The sequence below is a fragment of the Varanus komodoensis genome, unplaced genomic scaffold (assembly GCF_004798865.1).
Source record: "Varanus komodoensis strain SLA01 unplaced genomic scaffold, ASM479886v1 scaffold1, whole genome shotgun sequence".
Taxonomy (NCBI): Eukaryota; Metazoa; Chordata; class Lepidosauria; order Squamata; family Varanidae; genus Varanus; species Varanus komodoensis.
In genome coordinates, this window is record NW_025335268.1 from 88,210,071 (window position 1) to 88,225,133 (window position 15,063).

A 15,063-nucleotide genomic window follows, 5' to 3' on the forward strand; every position below is an offset into this window, starting at 1 on the left:
TGCCAGGAAGCACTTCCTGACATCCAAATGGAACCTTGGCTCCCTGAGCTTTGCTCCATTGGAGCATGTCCTGCCTTCCTCTGCAGGGGAGAACAGGTCTCTACCCATCTCCATGTGACATCCCCTCACATACCTGTATGTCGCCAACACACACACACACACACATATGTATCTTATTTTATGAAGCCATGGAGCCTGTCACAATTTTTAAAAGATTGTATGTTCTTTTTGAAACATACAGCTGAAGTGGTTTTAACCACCTAATTTCTGACAACTAAAGAAACATACTTTTGAGTTTAAAGGTGTAAAAAACCAAAAATCTTGAGCTGAACAAGCAGTTCTTCTTGGATGCTTTCAGCTCTTTTAGATCATTGCTTTAACCATTCAAGAACTTCATTTCTGGCAAATCATTGCTTTCAAATTATATTTTACCCAACTTTATGCTAATTACATTCAAGAAGATAAAATTATACATATAACTATTTAGCTTAGAATCAATTTGAAACCAATTAGTTGATTTAGGATTGCCAAAATACATTAATTAATAATTCTTAATTCTAGTTTTTACTCTGTACACAAGGAAACAGAAAAAGTTCTCGCATTTGACTAATTGAGAACCTTATCAACCAGCTTTCTTACTGAACAATTAGTGTTTCAACATGAACAGGGCAAGAAACTTGTCACCATTTCTGTACTCAAGGAATAGATCACAATTTTATGAGCTTGTCTCCCATTCTTCTACCTGTGAGGAAGAGTGAAAGAACTAGTGAACCAAAGCTACTTCACATATATTTTAATGTTGTTTACTCAATAATAATAATAATAATAATAATAATAATAATAATAATAATTTTATTCCCATTGTTCTACTTATGTATGAGACTAACAGCATATCTTACATATCATGATTGTAAGCCGTCCTGGGATGACATGCATAAGGGACGGCATACAAAAGTTTTATAAATAAATATCTAGCACGATACCCTACTTCTATTCCAGTTCTCATAAACAATTCTGATACCAAGGTTTCATCCAAACAGAATTACAGTTCCCCTGCCCACACCCCAACAAAGCAGAACATGCTAATTAGATATAAAAACTTCCAAAGAACAACAAATACCTTGAACAGAATTTAAAATCACTATGATGAACCTTGGTAAATGATTCTGCCACTTCTCCTTTGCTATAACCACTTTTCAATCAAGCAACTGAAGACATTCTAGATATATGGAGAACTAGTCAGTTCCAGTGTTTAAAACTGAATTAATTATGAATCACTTGCTATATCCTTTATGGACCCTGGTTTCAGAGCAAGCAAACTAGTGTACATACAAAAGTCACATAGCCTCGGGAGAGGCCTTAGCTACTTCAGGTCCATTTTTGAAATCAAACTCCAAAATCTTGCTCCCAATCCTAAAAGCAAGTGTCCACTTGACACACACCTTAAAACAACACACTACTTCAAAAAACACACTATAACAAAATGATAACCATTTTTAGCTGAGGGGAAGAATCAGGTCAGTGTAATATCTTATTGGTGTAGAATTAGTAACATGAAATTTTTTGGACTATTGAGTATTGGAAAATGCAGATAACATCCAACTTTTGACAATTCTTCAGACCTGAATATCCAAAGAAAAAGTACAACTACAGCAAGTTATTACATGTACAGGTATATCTGCTTATCCATGACTATTCATTTCCTATTGGTAAATAAGGAAATACTTGTTCCAACTTAGCTTTAATGCCTACTTAGCAAGATACAAACTACTTCTGTGAGTAGATTCCAAGGCCAGTCCTCAGAATTGAAGATAAGACTGTAAGGAAGGCCATGTTTTATCAGACCAAGGATCCATCTGCTCCAGCATTCTGTTCACACAGTAGTCAACCAGATGCCTGTTGAAAGCCCAATAATAGGAATGCAACAGCTGGTCCACTGGTGCTGATTTAAAATCTCTTCAATCATGCAGGCTTTCAAAAGGGAGGATAGGTGGGAAAACCGATTAAACTTCACAATTTCAAGTAGCTATAGGCAAAAAGTAAAATACAACTGATAGTACTATTCAAGAAAAGTTTTTTCAGTAGTGGCTCAGCAATTCTGAAATGCTATCAAGAGAAATTCACCTCGCTATATTATATCTTCTTCAGCACCAAGACTGTTTTGTTATTTCAGACATTTTAAGTATTGAAGATCTACTACTCAAGGCCCTGCACTCTTGTACCTGTTGCTTCTTTTAAGTGTCATATCTATATTTTAATGTTATAGCTATCTATAGGTTTTATGTGATACTTATGTTCTTGTGATTATTTATTTTATCTTAAACTATATAATGCTTAGAGGAATGTATTTTATTAAGCATTTAATAAACAAAATAATGAACTGGTGACATAGAACATTCCAAATAAAAAGTGTAAGTGTTCCTAAGACCTTTTATAGACCCAGGACTCATATAAGCAACATTTTAAAACTTGGTTAAAGAAGCATTTTATTCAAATTAACTGCCATAAGCGAATATAGGGGCAAAACAAAATAGTTAAAATATATGCTATTAAGAACTGTCTTAATTCAGTTGCTCACATGCAACAGGAAGTGACCTAGTAAAAAGCACTGGAATAATTGAGACCTTTAGGGTACAATCTTATGAATGTCTAGACAGATAAAAGCCCTATACCTTCCATCATTCTGTGATGGCTAGAGAATGCTGGGAGTTGTAGGACTTTCATTGGTCTAAACAACACAGGATTGTACTTTTAATACTAGATCATAGGGAGACATCCTAACAGCCTCTAGATGTTTGTACTGCAACTCCCATAATTCCTGACCACTGGCCATGTTGATTAGAACTGACAGAGGTTCCAGACTGAAATATCTGGAGGATACCAGGTCAGCTGCCCCTGCATTAAGACATGGTTTGATACTCCATGAACAAGTCTTGTAGCTCATACATCTGGATTCAAGATATTATTTTTACATGAAAAAATTAGTTTGCTGTTACATCTGCACTGGCAAGACCATGGTTCATGCCTGCTTTTCAAACCAGCTTCAAATCATGATTTACCATCTAAATTGCACCAAATCTGATAGCCAAGATTTTTGAACATTGACCTGGGGAATTACTGCAAAGTAATGTCCGCTTGCACAATGTGGCTCCATAGTTAACTCCAAAACACGTCTCCTCAGGGACAGGGGACTCATATGAAAGGTCAGGGACCTAACACATGGGACAACAGTTAGGTGAAGCAGCTTGCTTGAGAAGAAGTTTAGATTTAGGGTAAGCTGTAAATGCTGTTATTCGTAAACAGTTAGGTATCAGTCTTTGTTAAACTTTACAGAGCGCTATTACCAGAGAATCCACCATCAACACCATAGTAAATCATAATGTACCAACTAAGAAGTAGAATACCTTTGAAAATGTTGAATGCAAAGATACCTCCAGAGAGAAGGATGCAAAATAAGCTCTTACAAGGAGTTGGACTTGATCATTTGATCATCTTATAAGCAATTCTGCTATAATTTTTATATAATTTTAATTTTTTAAATGGCTTAGATCTAGAACAGTAACAGGCAACTGTTGATGTATAGATGGTTCATAAGGTATTGCTGACATATCTAATGCATTGTAAGCAGCCTAGGAAGGCCTCAGCTCTTATAGGCAGTCTAAAAATATGTGTATAAATAACTAGATAAATAAAAGTCTGGAAACACAAGCATTTTTAGAATTCTGAAGGCATGGGTTTCTAAAATAATTATTATAATCATTCCGGTTCAAAAGATGAAAGTGAAATCAATAAGGAAAAGGTTCACAAAGTAGTATTTAACTTCATTTCTGTATCTTAGGGTATGATTCAGTATCCTCTGTTCTTGAAGCATAACAAGCAACCATGTAATATTTAAAGATTTTCAACATCAATTCTTGAAAAAACACAGCAGAATGTGATATATTACTGCATTTAGGCCTGTTAATTCTGTGATACAGATTTCAGGACTGAGATTCCCTACATTTATTACCACCTGCATTAACAAGTCTTAATTTCATCTCAGAGGAAGCAATAAGAAGCTGGTATAACCAAATGAAGGATGTAGCCAACTCTTCCACCCTAAAATATATTGACTCAGTTTCACTACTGCTTACTGCCAAATAAGTATGCTCTAAAATCAGGGTGGCCATAAGCTCTCTGAGTTTATTTTGGAGCTCATGGAGGGTTTGGAATACCTGTTCTACTCCCAGTCCAGATCCAAGTGATGGCATTGGCATTACTGCACTGCGCTCTCCCTGAGACTGCCATTCCATCCTGCTCTCTTCCTGAGGCTCACAGCAACATTTCTGCAGTTGGCAGCTGCTGCCTTGGCTACAGCCCTACCCTCAGTGAAGAAGCTGGAGACGGAGCACATGAAGGCTGATCATGAGCTCTTCCTTCATGCCTTCACAAGTGTGGGGTAATTGGGTGGGAAGGAAAGAGGGGCCAAAAGTAACAACCTCTCATGCACTATCTGCTCCATCTTTGGCTTTTTCATTGGGGGAAGGGCTGCATCTGAGGCAGCCGCTGCCAAAGATGCTGAGGAAATGCCACCAATAGCACCACCAGATTTGCTTCCTGGAGCAGCAGCAGAGGTAGAACCACCAAAGCACCTTTGCATGTGCCAGCAAAAGTGGGTGGGCATGCTGGGGTGAGCTTCTGAGAGGCTGCCAGCCCAAGCAGCTCAGGGAGAAAGCTGACTGGTCCAGCAGCCTCCTGCGAGCTCACCCCAGCATTCCCCATGCTGCTCCTGCTGACTTTAAAAAGCCAACTTTGAAAGAGGCATCTTGACTTCCTTCCTGAATGTGGAGTAGGGACCAATCACAGCTCCAAAGCAAAATTGTGTTGTTTATGTGATAGTCCCTGAAGATAGCTATGCTATTGCTGCTTGTTTCTCCTGCAGTTCCTTCAAAGGACCCACTGCCAGGATTCTGTCTGTTACAACAGTAAAAAAAAAAAAAAAAAAAGCTGCTTTTTAAATTAACATGACACTTGCTTTGAGCAGTTCATGTTTCTCAGGGTTCATTTCTTTGTGAAGAGCATCTCACAGTTAGTCTTCCAGGTGTCTATGAGTCTAGTCATGTACATTAAAAAATCATACAATGATAAGTACGAACACACTTTCATAAAGTCACAATCAATCAATAATTGTTCATGTCTTGCAACTCTCAAACATCTGACATTTCCCTTATGTGGCTCTTTCATTGAGCAAGTCTGGACACCCCTGCTCTAAAGTATGGGCAGAATCAGCACTGTTTTGGTACTTTACATAAAGGAGTCATACAGCAATATTTAGACAGAATGAAAAAGGCTGCAGGGCAGCATAAACTAATTTGCAAAAGAAAAAGTGTTTTTCCCTAGCCATCAATTTTTAGGGATTTATTGGTTTCACATATCAAATGCTATGGTCCAGTTGTTTTAAAATTCACTGCTTTTGTATGTATTGAACAAATAATGTCTGTTTCCTTGTATATAAACTGTCCCTATGCCAAAGTGCGGATTTGTTCCCAAGTGAGACTGTCACTATTTTCCAAACAAAACCACCACAATAAGCACCCCCTCCAGATCTGTTACCCTATGATTTCCATCACCCAATTCAGTATATGCCACCAATGGCCCAGGGAAGCCTGGGTAAAGCTGCTCCTAAGCGACAGCTCGCTGGCTTTGGCTCTGAGAGACCTTCGCCGTGAACTCGCTTGGGTGGCCTTTAGGGGCAAAGTGATGATTCTGCCGGCCTACATTACCCCGCTGCGTGTGAAGAATAACAACCTCCTCACCATGCTTTTAGGAAAGACTGGATTTGGAATTTGCACCATAAAGCACGTTTAAAGCGCTCCTGAAATAAATCCAACTCGTAACACTAAAACGAGCAGCCCCACCACCCCGCCGCCGCCGCCACCGCCTCCACAGCCACGTACGTGCTTGTGTTTGTTTCCACCCCGAAATCCAGCCCAACGCGGCGTGCTCCAAGCACAAAGATGGTTAAGTTGCATTAACCCAGCAAGGCCGTACAAGGAACGGAGAGACCAGGGAATGGGAGGGGTGGCCTGGGCGGAAGATTTCGCAGCCTGCGCAGGAGTCCCAGCCATTTAACCCACTGCCCCACGCAGGCTTTGCCCCCGCCCGCAGAGGCAATGAGGGGCTCGTTGCACTTGGAGCTCGCGAGTTGCTGCATCCGTCCGTTCCTCCCTCGCTCCCGAAGGGCTCCAACCCCGGACGCACAACGGAGCCCCCCTCGTGCACACGGAGAGGGAGGGAAACAGCCCTTCGCCCCTCGCTCCCTCACTCACCGATGAGGCGTCGCACCTCCTCCTGGCTCATGTAGACGCTCAGGCCGGGCCCGGTGGCGGGAAGCGGCGCCTCCAGGGGGCCCCTTAGTGTCTCGGAGCCCGCGGGCGGCGGCGACGAGGACGGGAGCAGCAGCAACAGCAGCAAGAAGAGGGGACGGGGGCGGCGGCGGCGAGATAACCGCGCCTCAGTGGTGGCGTCGCAGCTTCCGTCCCCCCAGCCAGCCCGCACCATCGCTCGCTCCCGGCTCCCTCGGTGGGGAAGGGACCCGGGTCCCGGCCCTCCCGAGCCCCTCACACTCGGCAGCCGCTCATGCTCCGGCCGCGCGCCCCCGCGCTCTCAGGGCCGGGAACAGTCCCCCTCCCCCCGCGCGCCCCCGCGCTCCCTCTACCCGCCCCTCCGGCCCAGGAGCGAGCAAAAGCTGGGATCTTGCGCCGCCTGAGACAGGCAAGGCCTGCGCCGAGCAGTGCGCGTGCGCGCTCCAAGCCGTCCCCTTTGCCGAGCGTGCGCATAAGAGTCAACTACCTCCGGCCGGTTCCTGAGTCCAGCTCGCTTAGTAACAGTTTGTTAGCTTTCGTGTAGCTCATTGTTGCAGCCAGACTGTATGCAATTTAGCATATCTACAGCCTTACCTGCTGACCATGGAAAGGAGAGCGGGAGTTCCGTATCATCGCCTTACTGATCGCAACGCGCTACAAAACTCCAAATGACCCCACTCAACAGTTTCATGTAGATAGCATGGGGAACAAAAGTGTTGCACTGTTAAATAGCATGGGGGATAGACCCACCCCCCAAGGAACTCCACGTTGGAAAATGCACAAGGCTGAATAATATTCCTCAAGCAGCACCTTCTGGAGATGGCCCTCCAGGTAGGAGTGGAACTACTCCCAACTCGGACAGTTGCCCAAGAAGGATGCCATAGTTGATCCTATCAAAAGCCACCAAGAGGTCCAGCAGTATCAACAGGGTCACATATCCTCTGTCTCTCTCCCAGCATAAAATCCTCACATAAACTATATTCACTGGGTTCACAGGACACAAGCATGGGCTGGATATGCAGTTTGATTCCCATAAGTGCTGCAATTCAATGTGGATTAAATAGCTCACAAAAAGCCCTAGTACAGTGGTACCTTGGTTCACGAACTTAATCCGTTCCAGGACTCTGGTCGTGACCCAAATTGGTCATGAGCTGAGTTAAGTTTCCCCATAAGGTTCAATGTAAATAAGGTTAATCCGTTCTGTAACCATTTTTTAAATCAGAAAAATGTGAAGCAAAGTGACAAAGATAGCGGCCATCTCCCCCCGCCCCCCCCAAGCACAAGCGCGGCCATCTCCCCGCCCCCCAGCATGACCGAGATCATGCCTGTCAACCCTGCACACGCCTGTCATCCTGGCATGCGCCCATCATCCCGGCGCGCTGGGGGGTGGGGGGGGAGAAATGGGTGTGATCGCGGGCGCACTGGGGGAGGAGGAGACAGGCACAAACGGCGCACTGGGGGAGTTAGAGATGGGCGCAATCGCAGTTCCGTTCATGAAGGGAAGGCGTGCCTCATCAGAGGCGCACTCCTGCAGGAAAGACAGGCGGAATCTTGGCCATCTGCCCCGCGGCTCTGCTTTGCTGCTCCCGTGTTTCCTGCAGGGGCACACAGGAAACTCTGATCACGCACGCCTTCCCTGCACAAACAGAAGTGTGATCGTGGCCATCTCGCCATGGGGCGGGGGGGAGATGGCTGCGATCTTGGTCGCCACCCACAGCAGTATTCGCGACCCAAGTCAAAATTTTTCAGAAATTTTTTTTCGTGACCTGGTTTGTTCATGAACCAAGGTGTTCGTGAGCCGAGGTACCACTGTTGATCATCTGGACTTGGTCATTGTTATTCCTGTCAGGTTTGTGTCAGATTTGTGTCAATCCGAGGCTGGCACTTCATGCCTTCTGGGAAAGTGGACAGTATCCATGAGAGCTTGTGCCAGAATAAATGTGCTACTTTTTAAGAACTCAGAAGATTCTTTGTTGGTTGCAAAGGACTAACACCACTACCTTCTGGAATAACAAATTAAATAACTGTTAATTTGCTGCCCTTTCATGACACCCCAGATTAGCTGTTTGAAGTGCCGCTTCACTCTGCCTAATGGTACAGCCAGTCGTGAACTTATGCATACAATATCCAACTTCCTGGGGAGTAAATCTCAATGGACAAAGAAGTCTAATGAGCACTGCTACCTGCAGGATACCTGAAAGTGAGAAGTTGTTAAAAATCTTCTGAACAAGAAGTTCATAAAGAAGCATATCAATACACCTTTTTTAGCTTTCAGGCATTCAGCACGAAAGAGCTGGGTGGAGGAAGTCCTGGCTAAGACCTTAGGGGTGCTTTCTAGGAAGCACAAATAAGGATGGGGGGCAAAGCACATAACAGGACACAGGTTACAAAATAAAGTGCACGTGCCCAAGCCCTCAGCAATCTTCTTACAGTAAGGTAAGTGCTGAAGCCCTTTACACTGAGAAATGTTTCTGAAATTTTCAACATCTCTGCGAGAGAAACAGAAAGGTAGAGTCTACCTTTCATAAGGAACAAAGAAGTTGTGATAGGGCAGGTAGGGTTTTGACACAGTACTAGATTGTATAGCTAATCAAGGAATTGATTCTAACAGTATTAGATAAAGTTTGCTCCATGCCACAGTCTCAGTTGGCATCATGTTACTGTTACGCAGCAGCACATATTACAGATTGTCAGGAAAAAATGGAAAGTAGAGGAACTGCACTCTCCAGGCAGATGGGATTTGAAAAAACTGCTGCAGAGAAAGTAGAGTCAAGATCTGAGTCGTAGTGCATTGTAAGCAGAAATCATACAAAAGAGAGGAGGTCTCAGTTTGCACTATTGTTCATGTGGCAGATGAAAAAGCAAGAGAGGAGTTGATACTTTTCAGTTTAATGTAGGTAATGAAAATGATCAAGTTTTGATTAATGCATCTTAGGGATACTGTAAACCCAGCAGCCACATGCTACATACAAAAGGCAAAGATTGTTCACCTGTCTCTCCAGCAAGGCTCTGTTGTCTTGGATAGTGGCTTGAGAGAAGCAGAGTGCTGGTTGCAGTGTTCCTGAAGACATGGAATCCACTTCACCTGTTGCAAAGCTGTCTGTGAGTGAGCTTGCAAAGGCAGAGGGCCCTTTGCGAAGCAAGCAGTTTGTCAGCCCCAAGGTAGAATGTCTGGGAATGTCCTGGTCACTGGTTGTGGAGTGGGCCTGCTCCTGGCTTGCAAAGAACAAGCTGTGGGATGGGCCCTGTACTTGTGGAACATTGGCTTGTGGCGAGACAGAGCAATCAGCCACAGTAAACAGCTGGAGCATAGAGCCCCCGCAACAGGTCGCACAGCAGTTGCTTGTATGGGAATGTGTGAGGAGAGGGCATAGTGCCCACATGCATGGACAGATGGAGCTCATCCTTCAGCCTCCTCACCTCCATAAGGGGGAGATTGTAGTGAGAGAGTACCTGTAGTACCCCTTTCTCCTTGGAGGTTACATCCATTCTCCATGGATGTGTGGCAATAGCTTTTTCTGCTGCGTGCATCTGGGTGGTCATTCTGCAAGGTAAAAGTACTCATACATGTTTGACCAGCCATGGACATGGTTAAAGCAGAATACCTGGCCTTTGTTGCTGGACAGATTACTCGGGGGTGGAGATACTGCTTTCTCTTGTTGCAGGGGAAGAGAGTTAGAACAGAACAGTTCAGGCAGATAAGACACAGTGGAGGCACAGATAGGGCAAAGTGGAGAGGAGAAATATGACAGTCACAGCAGTTATACTTTGCGCTGTTTGCCTAGAGACATTCGAGGTGAAACCGAACAGTCAGCTGAGTGGGATGGTGTAAATTGTGTCCTGCAACAGCAGGGGGCTGGACCGGATGGCCCTCTTGGCTCCTTCCAGCTCCACTAATCTGTGAGAAATATGGCAGATAGTCACCACAGTTGTACTCTGCAGTGTTTCCCTTGCTTCTCCATGTGGAGCATTGTGTCCTGGCATCCCCAGTAGGAGGCATGAATTAGGAATTGCTCTTGGGTGTTTGCGCAGTCTCTAGGCAGTGCCTCTGTGAGGATCCTAGGCAGACAAGTCCTAGCAATGTCCTCAAGCTTGTATCAGTCTTTTGCAGACAGGCTGTTTTTGCAGGGGGTTCCTTGGTCTGCAAAGGGTTTTCCTCATGGTTTCCTTCACCAAAGTTCCTTTCTGCGAGCTCTTAAGTGTATACAATGTTGGGTCAGGAACATAAAGCCCCATGCCACATACACCTTATCTATCATCTAGGCTGTGGTCACCTGTGTGTGTTTTTATGCTAGCTTTTATATCCTATGATCTGTCATCAACAGTAGAAGCTATTAAAGTGAATGGGAGGGCAGCTGAAGTGAATGGAAAGGCAACATCTGCAGCTAGTGTTCAGTAGCCCTGTGCCAATTTTCCCTCCTGTTGTTTTTTACCATTCTCTTTCTGTTTAATAGCAAAGAAATTGCTCTTGAAAAGAGATTAAATTATGAAGAAACATTCTCATAGGTAAGGTTTGAGGCGAGACTGAAGGAACTGTGTCTCTTCAGCCTGGAGGAGACTCAGAGGGGATATGTTGGCGACATACAGGCATGTGAGGGGATGTCACATGGAGATGGGTAGAGACCTGTTCTCCCCTGCAGAGGAAGGCAGGATGCGCTTCAACGGAGCAAAGCTCAGGGAGCCAAGGTTCCATTTGGATGCCAGGAAGCACTTCCTGACAGTTAGGACCCCAAGGGTGTGGAATGGGCTTCCACGAGAGGTCGTTGAGGCCCCATTGGTGCGGGTGTTCAAAGATAGGCTGGACATGCACTTGGTGGGCATGTCGTGAGTGCAGCCGGCTGGTGATGGAGGTCAGACTAGATGGCCCGGGAGGCCCCTTTCTGACTCACTCTGTTTCTATGTTTCTATATTTCTATGTTTGGGTTTCTTGCGCTTACCTCAGGAGTTTGCTGGGGTGTGTGTAAGTGTCCTGTTTTTCACTGTATAATTGTTTTCTCTTGGAGCCTCCTTGTCTTCCTACACTTCAGTTTAACCCCAGGAGAAAACATGAGGCAATTCCTCCCATAGAGCTATATCAGGTCAGGAAACACTGGCAGCTTGAGAGGCTGCAGATATGTACTAAAATAAATAGGTTCACACAGCTCCTTTAGCCACTTCAAACTAGGTAAGCTCAATACTACCCCCAAATTAAATTATAGAGCATCTACAATAAGACAGAACAATGCAAGTCTCTTTCATGGGAAGGGAAGCTTTCAGGAAACAGGAGGGCAGATTTTGGCTTATCACTAGTTCTGCCTCTCAGGAGCAAAATGCACCACTGCCCCCACCCCCGCCGCTGCTGTACCCTGCATGGTGATGTATGCAAAATGGGGGCCAGTTTGCCGACACAGATGATGCTGTTGCAGCATGAAAGACCTGAAACCCTTAAGAAACAAGACAGAGAGCATGCAACAATCCCTGCCATGGTGAGCCGCACCCATGAGAAGCTGCTGAGAATGTCTCTCCTTGGAGAAATTTAGTAAAATTTACTGCCCCATTTCTTTGCCCACAAATATGGCGGAGAATTTTGAGACACCCTCTGCACACGTTCGTATTGTAAAGTTTCCCCATTGCTAGGGGTGTGCCATGGCCCAGAGGAGTGTGGAATATGATGTAAATGCGCTCCTTCCTGCCCACAACTCTGGCCCGTTTTACCCAAAATAGCTAAACCAGTGGAAGGTTCTATTGGTTTGTCAGTCCAGGCAGCTGCACACCTGATGTTCTGTAGACATAGCAACGTTTTTATCAAATCCTATAGCCGCTCCTCTAGGCTACTCTCAAAGTATATCCCTAATTATTTTGCTAGGGTAGAAAGGAAAAATTTCAAGGCAAAAATATCTCAATACTGGCAGAAGCAGATGAAAACCCAGTTTATTTCTTAATTAGTACAATGGATTCTTCCTCTGTGGAAGGACTGGTGTGTTGATTACTGGCCTTTGAATTTTACATTGGTACAAATTTTCATGCAATGTCTTTAGAAAGTTAGAATAAGCTGAACCACACCAGCATTCAAGCACCACATAATGAATATTCTTTCTGGGGAAAAAGCTACAAATATTTAGTAAATTAATTGAAACTGCAAGGCAGCTCAGCTGAAATTCTACACAGTAGATTTTGATGCTCAGACTGTGATGGATCCAAGAGACAGACTCCCAGGAGTAATGAGAATTGATACAGATTACAAAACTATATTTTGAGATGTACCTTGTAACCAAAGGAGTACCTAATAAAGATAAATCCACAGGTATAAAGAATTGAAAGTGGAAACGGAACATTTTTTTTCCTTTTTCATGGAAGTGATTCTCAAGGTACAAGAATATAAGCATGGGCTGGTAGAGAATAATGTATAGTCTTCCTGGACTGAAAAGACAGACATAAAGTAACTTCAGCCAAACATAGTCAACTGCATCCTGTAGAAGAAAAGATGGCATAAAACAATGTTGCTCTAGTGGAAGTTCACTCATGCAAGGGAAACTCTCCCTCTCTTTTCCTTCCTGCAGACCCCTCTTTACTCCAAAGTGTTCACCAGTCCTTCAAGGAAGATTTTGAGAGCATATTTGGGAGGTGGAGTCACACAGTTTTGCTGATGGAAGCAGTTCTGCCAGTGGAAAACATGATCTGTATTTCTTCCATTAAATAGAAAGTTAGTTGGAGCAGTGCTGTTTGAAAGCTCTTGCTGCCAGGACTAGATTTGGCAAGTGCAGCTGGAGGGCAACAGGTCCAGACTCTGGCTACTCATCAGCACACTTTTTAGCAAGTACAGATATACAAGTTGATCATTTGGGATCTCTTAATTTCCTGCTGTGTATTGAAGAATGATACTCAAACACTGCAGGGTTCATTGGCATAATGTTATGATATATGAGTGCAGAGAAAGACCAGACAAGACATCAGGAGAGGCTGATGCTACCTCTAGGCCAAAACTGAGGCTGATGGGAGACAGGACTCCAACAACATACAGTGGGCCAGTGGTTTTCGAATTCTGTGTTGGGAGGTTCTGTTATGTCTTCAAAAGATAAGACATCCATGAAGAAGTAAAGCAAATTTAGTTGTAAAAAGAGCATCGTCACAACAGCAGCTGCTGCTGGCAAGAAAGAAACCCAGAAGACAAAGAACATGGTGTGGAATGTAATGAGCCCCATTAAGACTGAGCTCTCACAACACACGATGCAGCAAGCCAAAAGGGCCAGTACATTACAGGTTCCACTCCTTAATCCCCAGATTCCCTCTGCTGTCTTTCAGCCAAGCAATCCATATTTTCAGCATTTTCTCTGCAACAGTGAGGTTTAGAAACATGTTTTCTTTCAAGCAGAAACCGCAGTCAGTGGTACAGCAGTAGTTGGAAGATTCAATCATTGTGGAGGTTGCTTCACATTGGTAGGGGGTTGCTCCCTGTGTGATTCTAGCAAATTTCACAAGATACAAAAGCTTTTTAAAAGTTAGCACAACAACAGTAAAAGCAATCCTCTTCCTTCATTCCTTCCTTTCTTTCAGGGCAGTTCATACATTTTCTAATAAAATGTTATTACACACACTGGTTTTCCCACCACACCGTGTTTTCAGTCACTGCCGCAGGACTGATTTCATTTGGGAATCATGCCCGATATCTTAGGCTGCTGTGGAAACTGACTTAGCTTGTTATTTGTGCAGATTAAGCCAGTCATTTAACAACAGAGGAAAATGGATCTAATTCATGCCATCTCTTTTCTCTTATCAAGTTGCCTGAAAAGAATTAGACAGGCAAGACAGCTTTCCTCAGAGGACAGTTATGCTCAGAATGCCTCAGGGCAGCGTCTTTATTGCTTTCAGTGAGCCAGTCTGTTCCTAGACATTTGGCCTGAGTGCATGTAGGCTAGAACTGCTCAATGACCGAGCACAGTTAGTAATGAGCATGAGGCAGATTTTGAAAAAAGCACTTCAGGAACATTAATCTAAGAAGCTTACTATTGCTACGATTGAATTAAGTAAGTAGACACATGTGGGCTGCTGAGGCTGGAAAAGAGCAGAGCATCTGCACATTATTACAGCCTGTGGTTGGGGGCCTACATACCATTCCTTTGTTTGCCTTATAAGGGGAGTGGTGTGTGGTGTGATGCTGCTAAGCATGAAAGGGCTTTTTTCCCCAGGATTTCACATTTGCCCATTGCTTGTGTGTCTATTTCTGTATGTGTCTGGAATGTTGGCCAGACTTCAGTGCAGTTTGAATATTAATTTATGCTTCATTTCTGAAACATTTTCATGGTAAGTAGATGACAATGCCATTGATTGTCCCAGCTGCAAGCTAAGCGTTACGTTTTCAATTACACATGATTCTGTTTTGTGTTTAGCAGACTAGAGCATAATTTGGCAGGGATGATAAAATATCTTTTGCTCCCCTTACTCCTTGTCCTTTCCCCAAAAAACTTGAGAGAGGCACAATGCCCTCCTCAATGCTTTTTCTGCTGCCCACCTTTCAAAATTTGAATTCCTAACTTTTCCTTTCCTTTCCCATGTTATTGCTTTCCCCTAAATCTGTGGAGGCCATTTTCATGAGACTGTGAAAATGCTATCATTGTACCCTGGCCGTCAAGGTCACAGTGGCATTTTAACCTCAAAACAATTCTGTGAGGTATCCTAGCATTATACATATTGACTTGCCCAAGTATTGTAGGTGAGCTGCAACTGGATTACTCATGTCTAT

The 15,063-nt window shown here is 44.0% G+C and overlaps 1 protein-coding gene across 3 annotated transcripts in view; it reads right to left on the reverse strand.

Moving 5' to 3' along the window:
• Positions 1 to 6,632, reverse strand: part of RYK (receptor like tyrosine kinase) — a 46,272-nt gene extending 39,640 nt beyond the window's left edge. For 2 of the 3 annotated variants that reach the window (XM_044434192.1, XM_044434183.1), the window contains exon 1: positions 6,309 to 6,631. In XM_044434192.1, the coding sequence (XP_044290127.1) occupies positions 6,309 to 6,540 (232 nt within the window). In that variant the 5' untranslated portion in view covers positions 6,541 to 6,631. Of the gene's footprint in view, positions 1 to 6,308 lie in introns of all 3 variants that reach the window. The other variant, XR_006415123.1, reaches the window with a different exon arrangement.
• Positions 6,633 to 15,063: the final 8,431 nt, after the last annotated feature.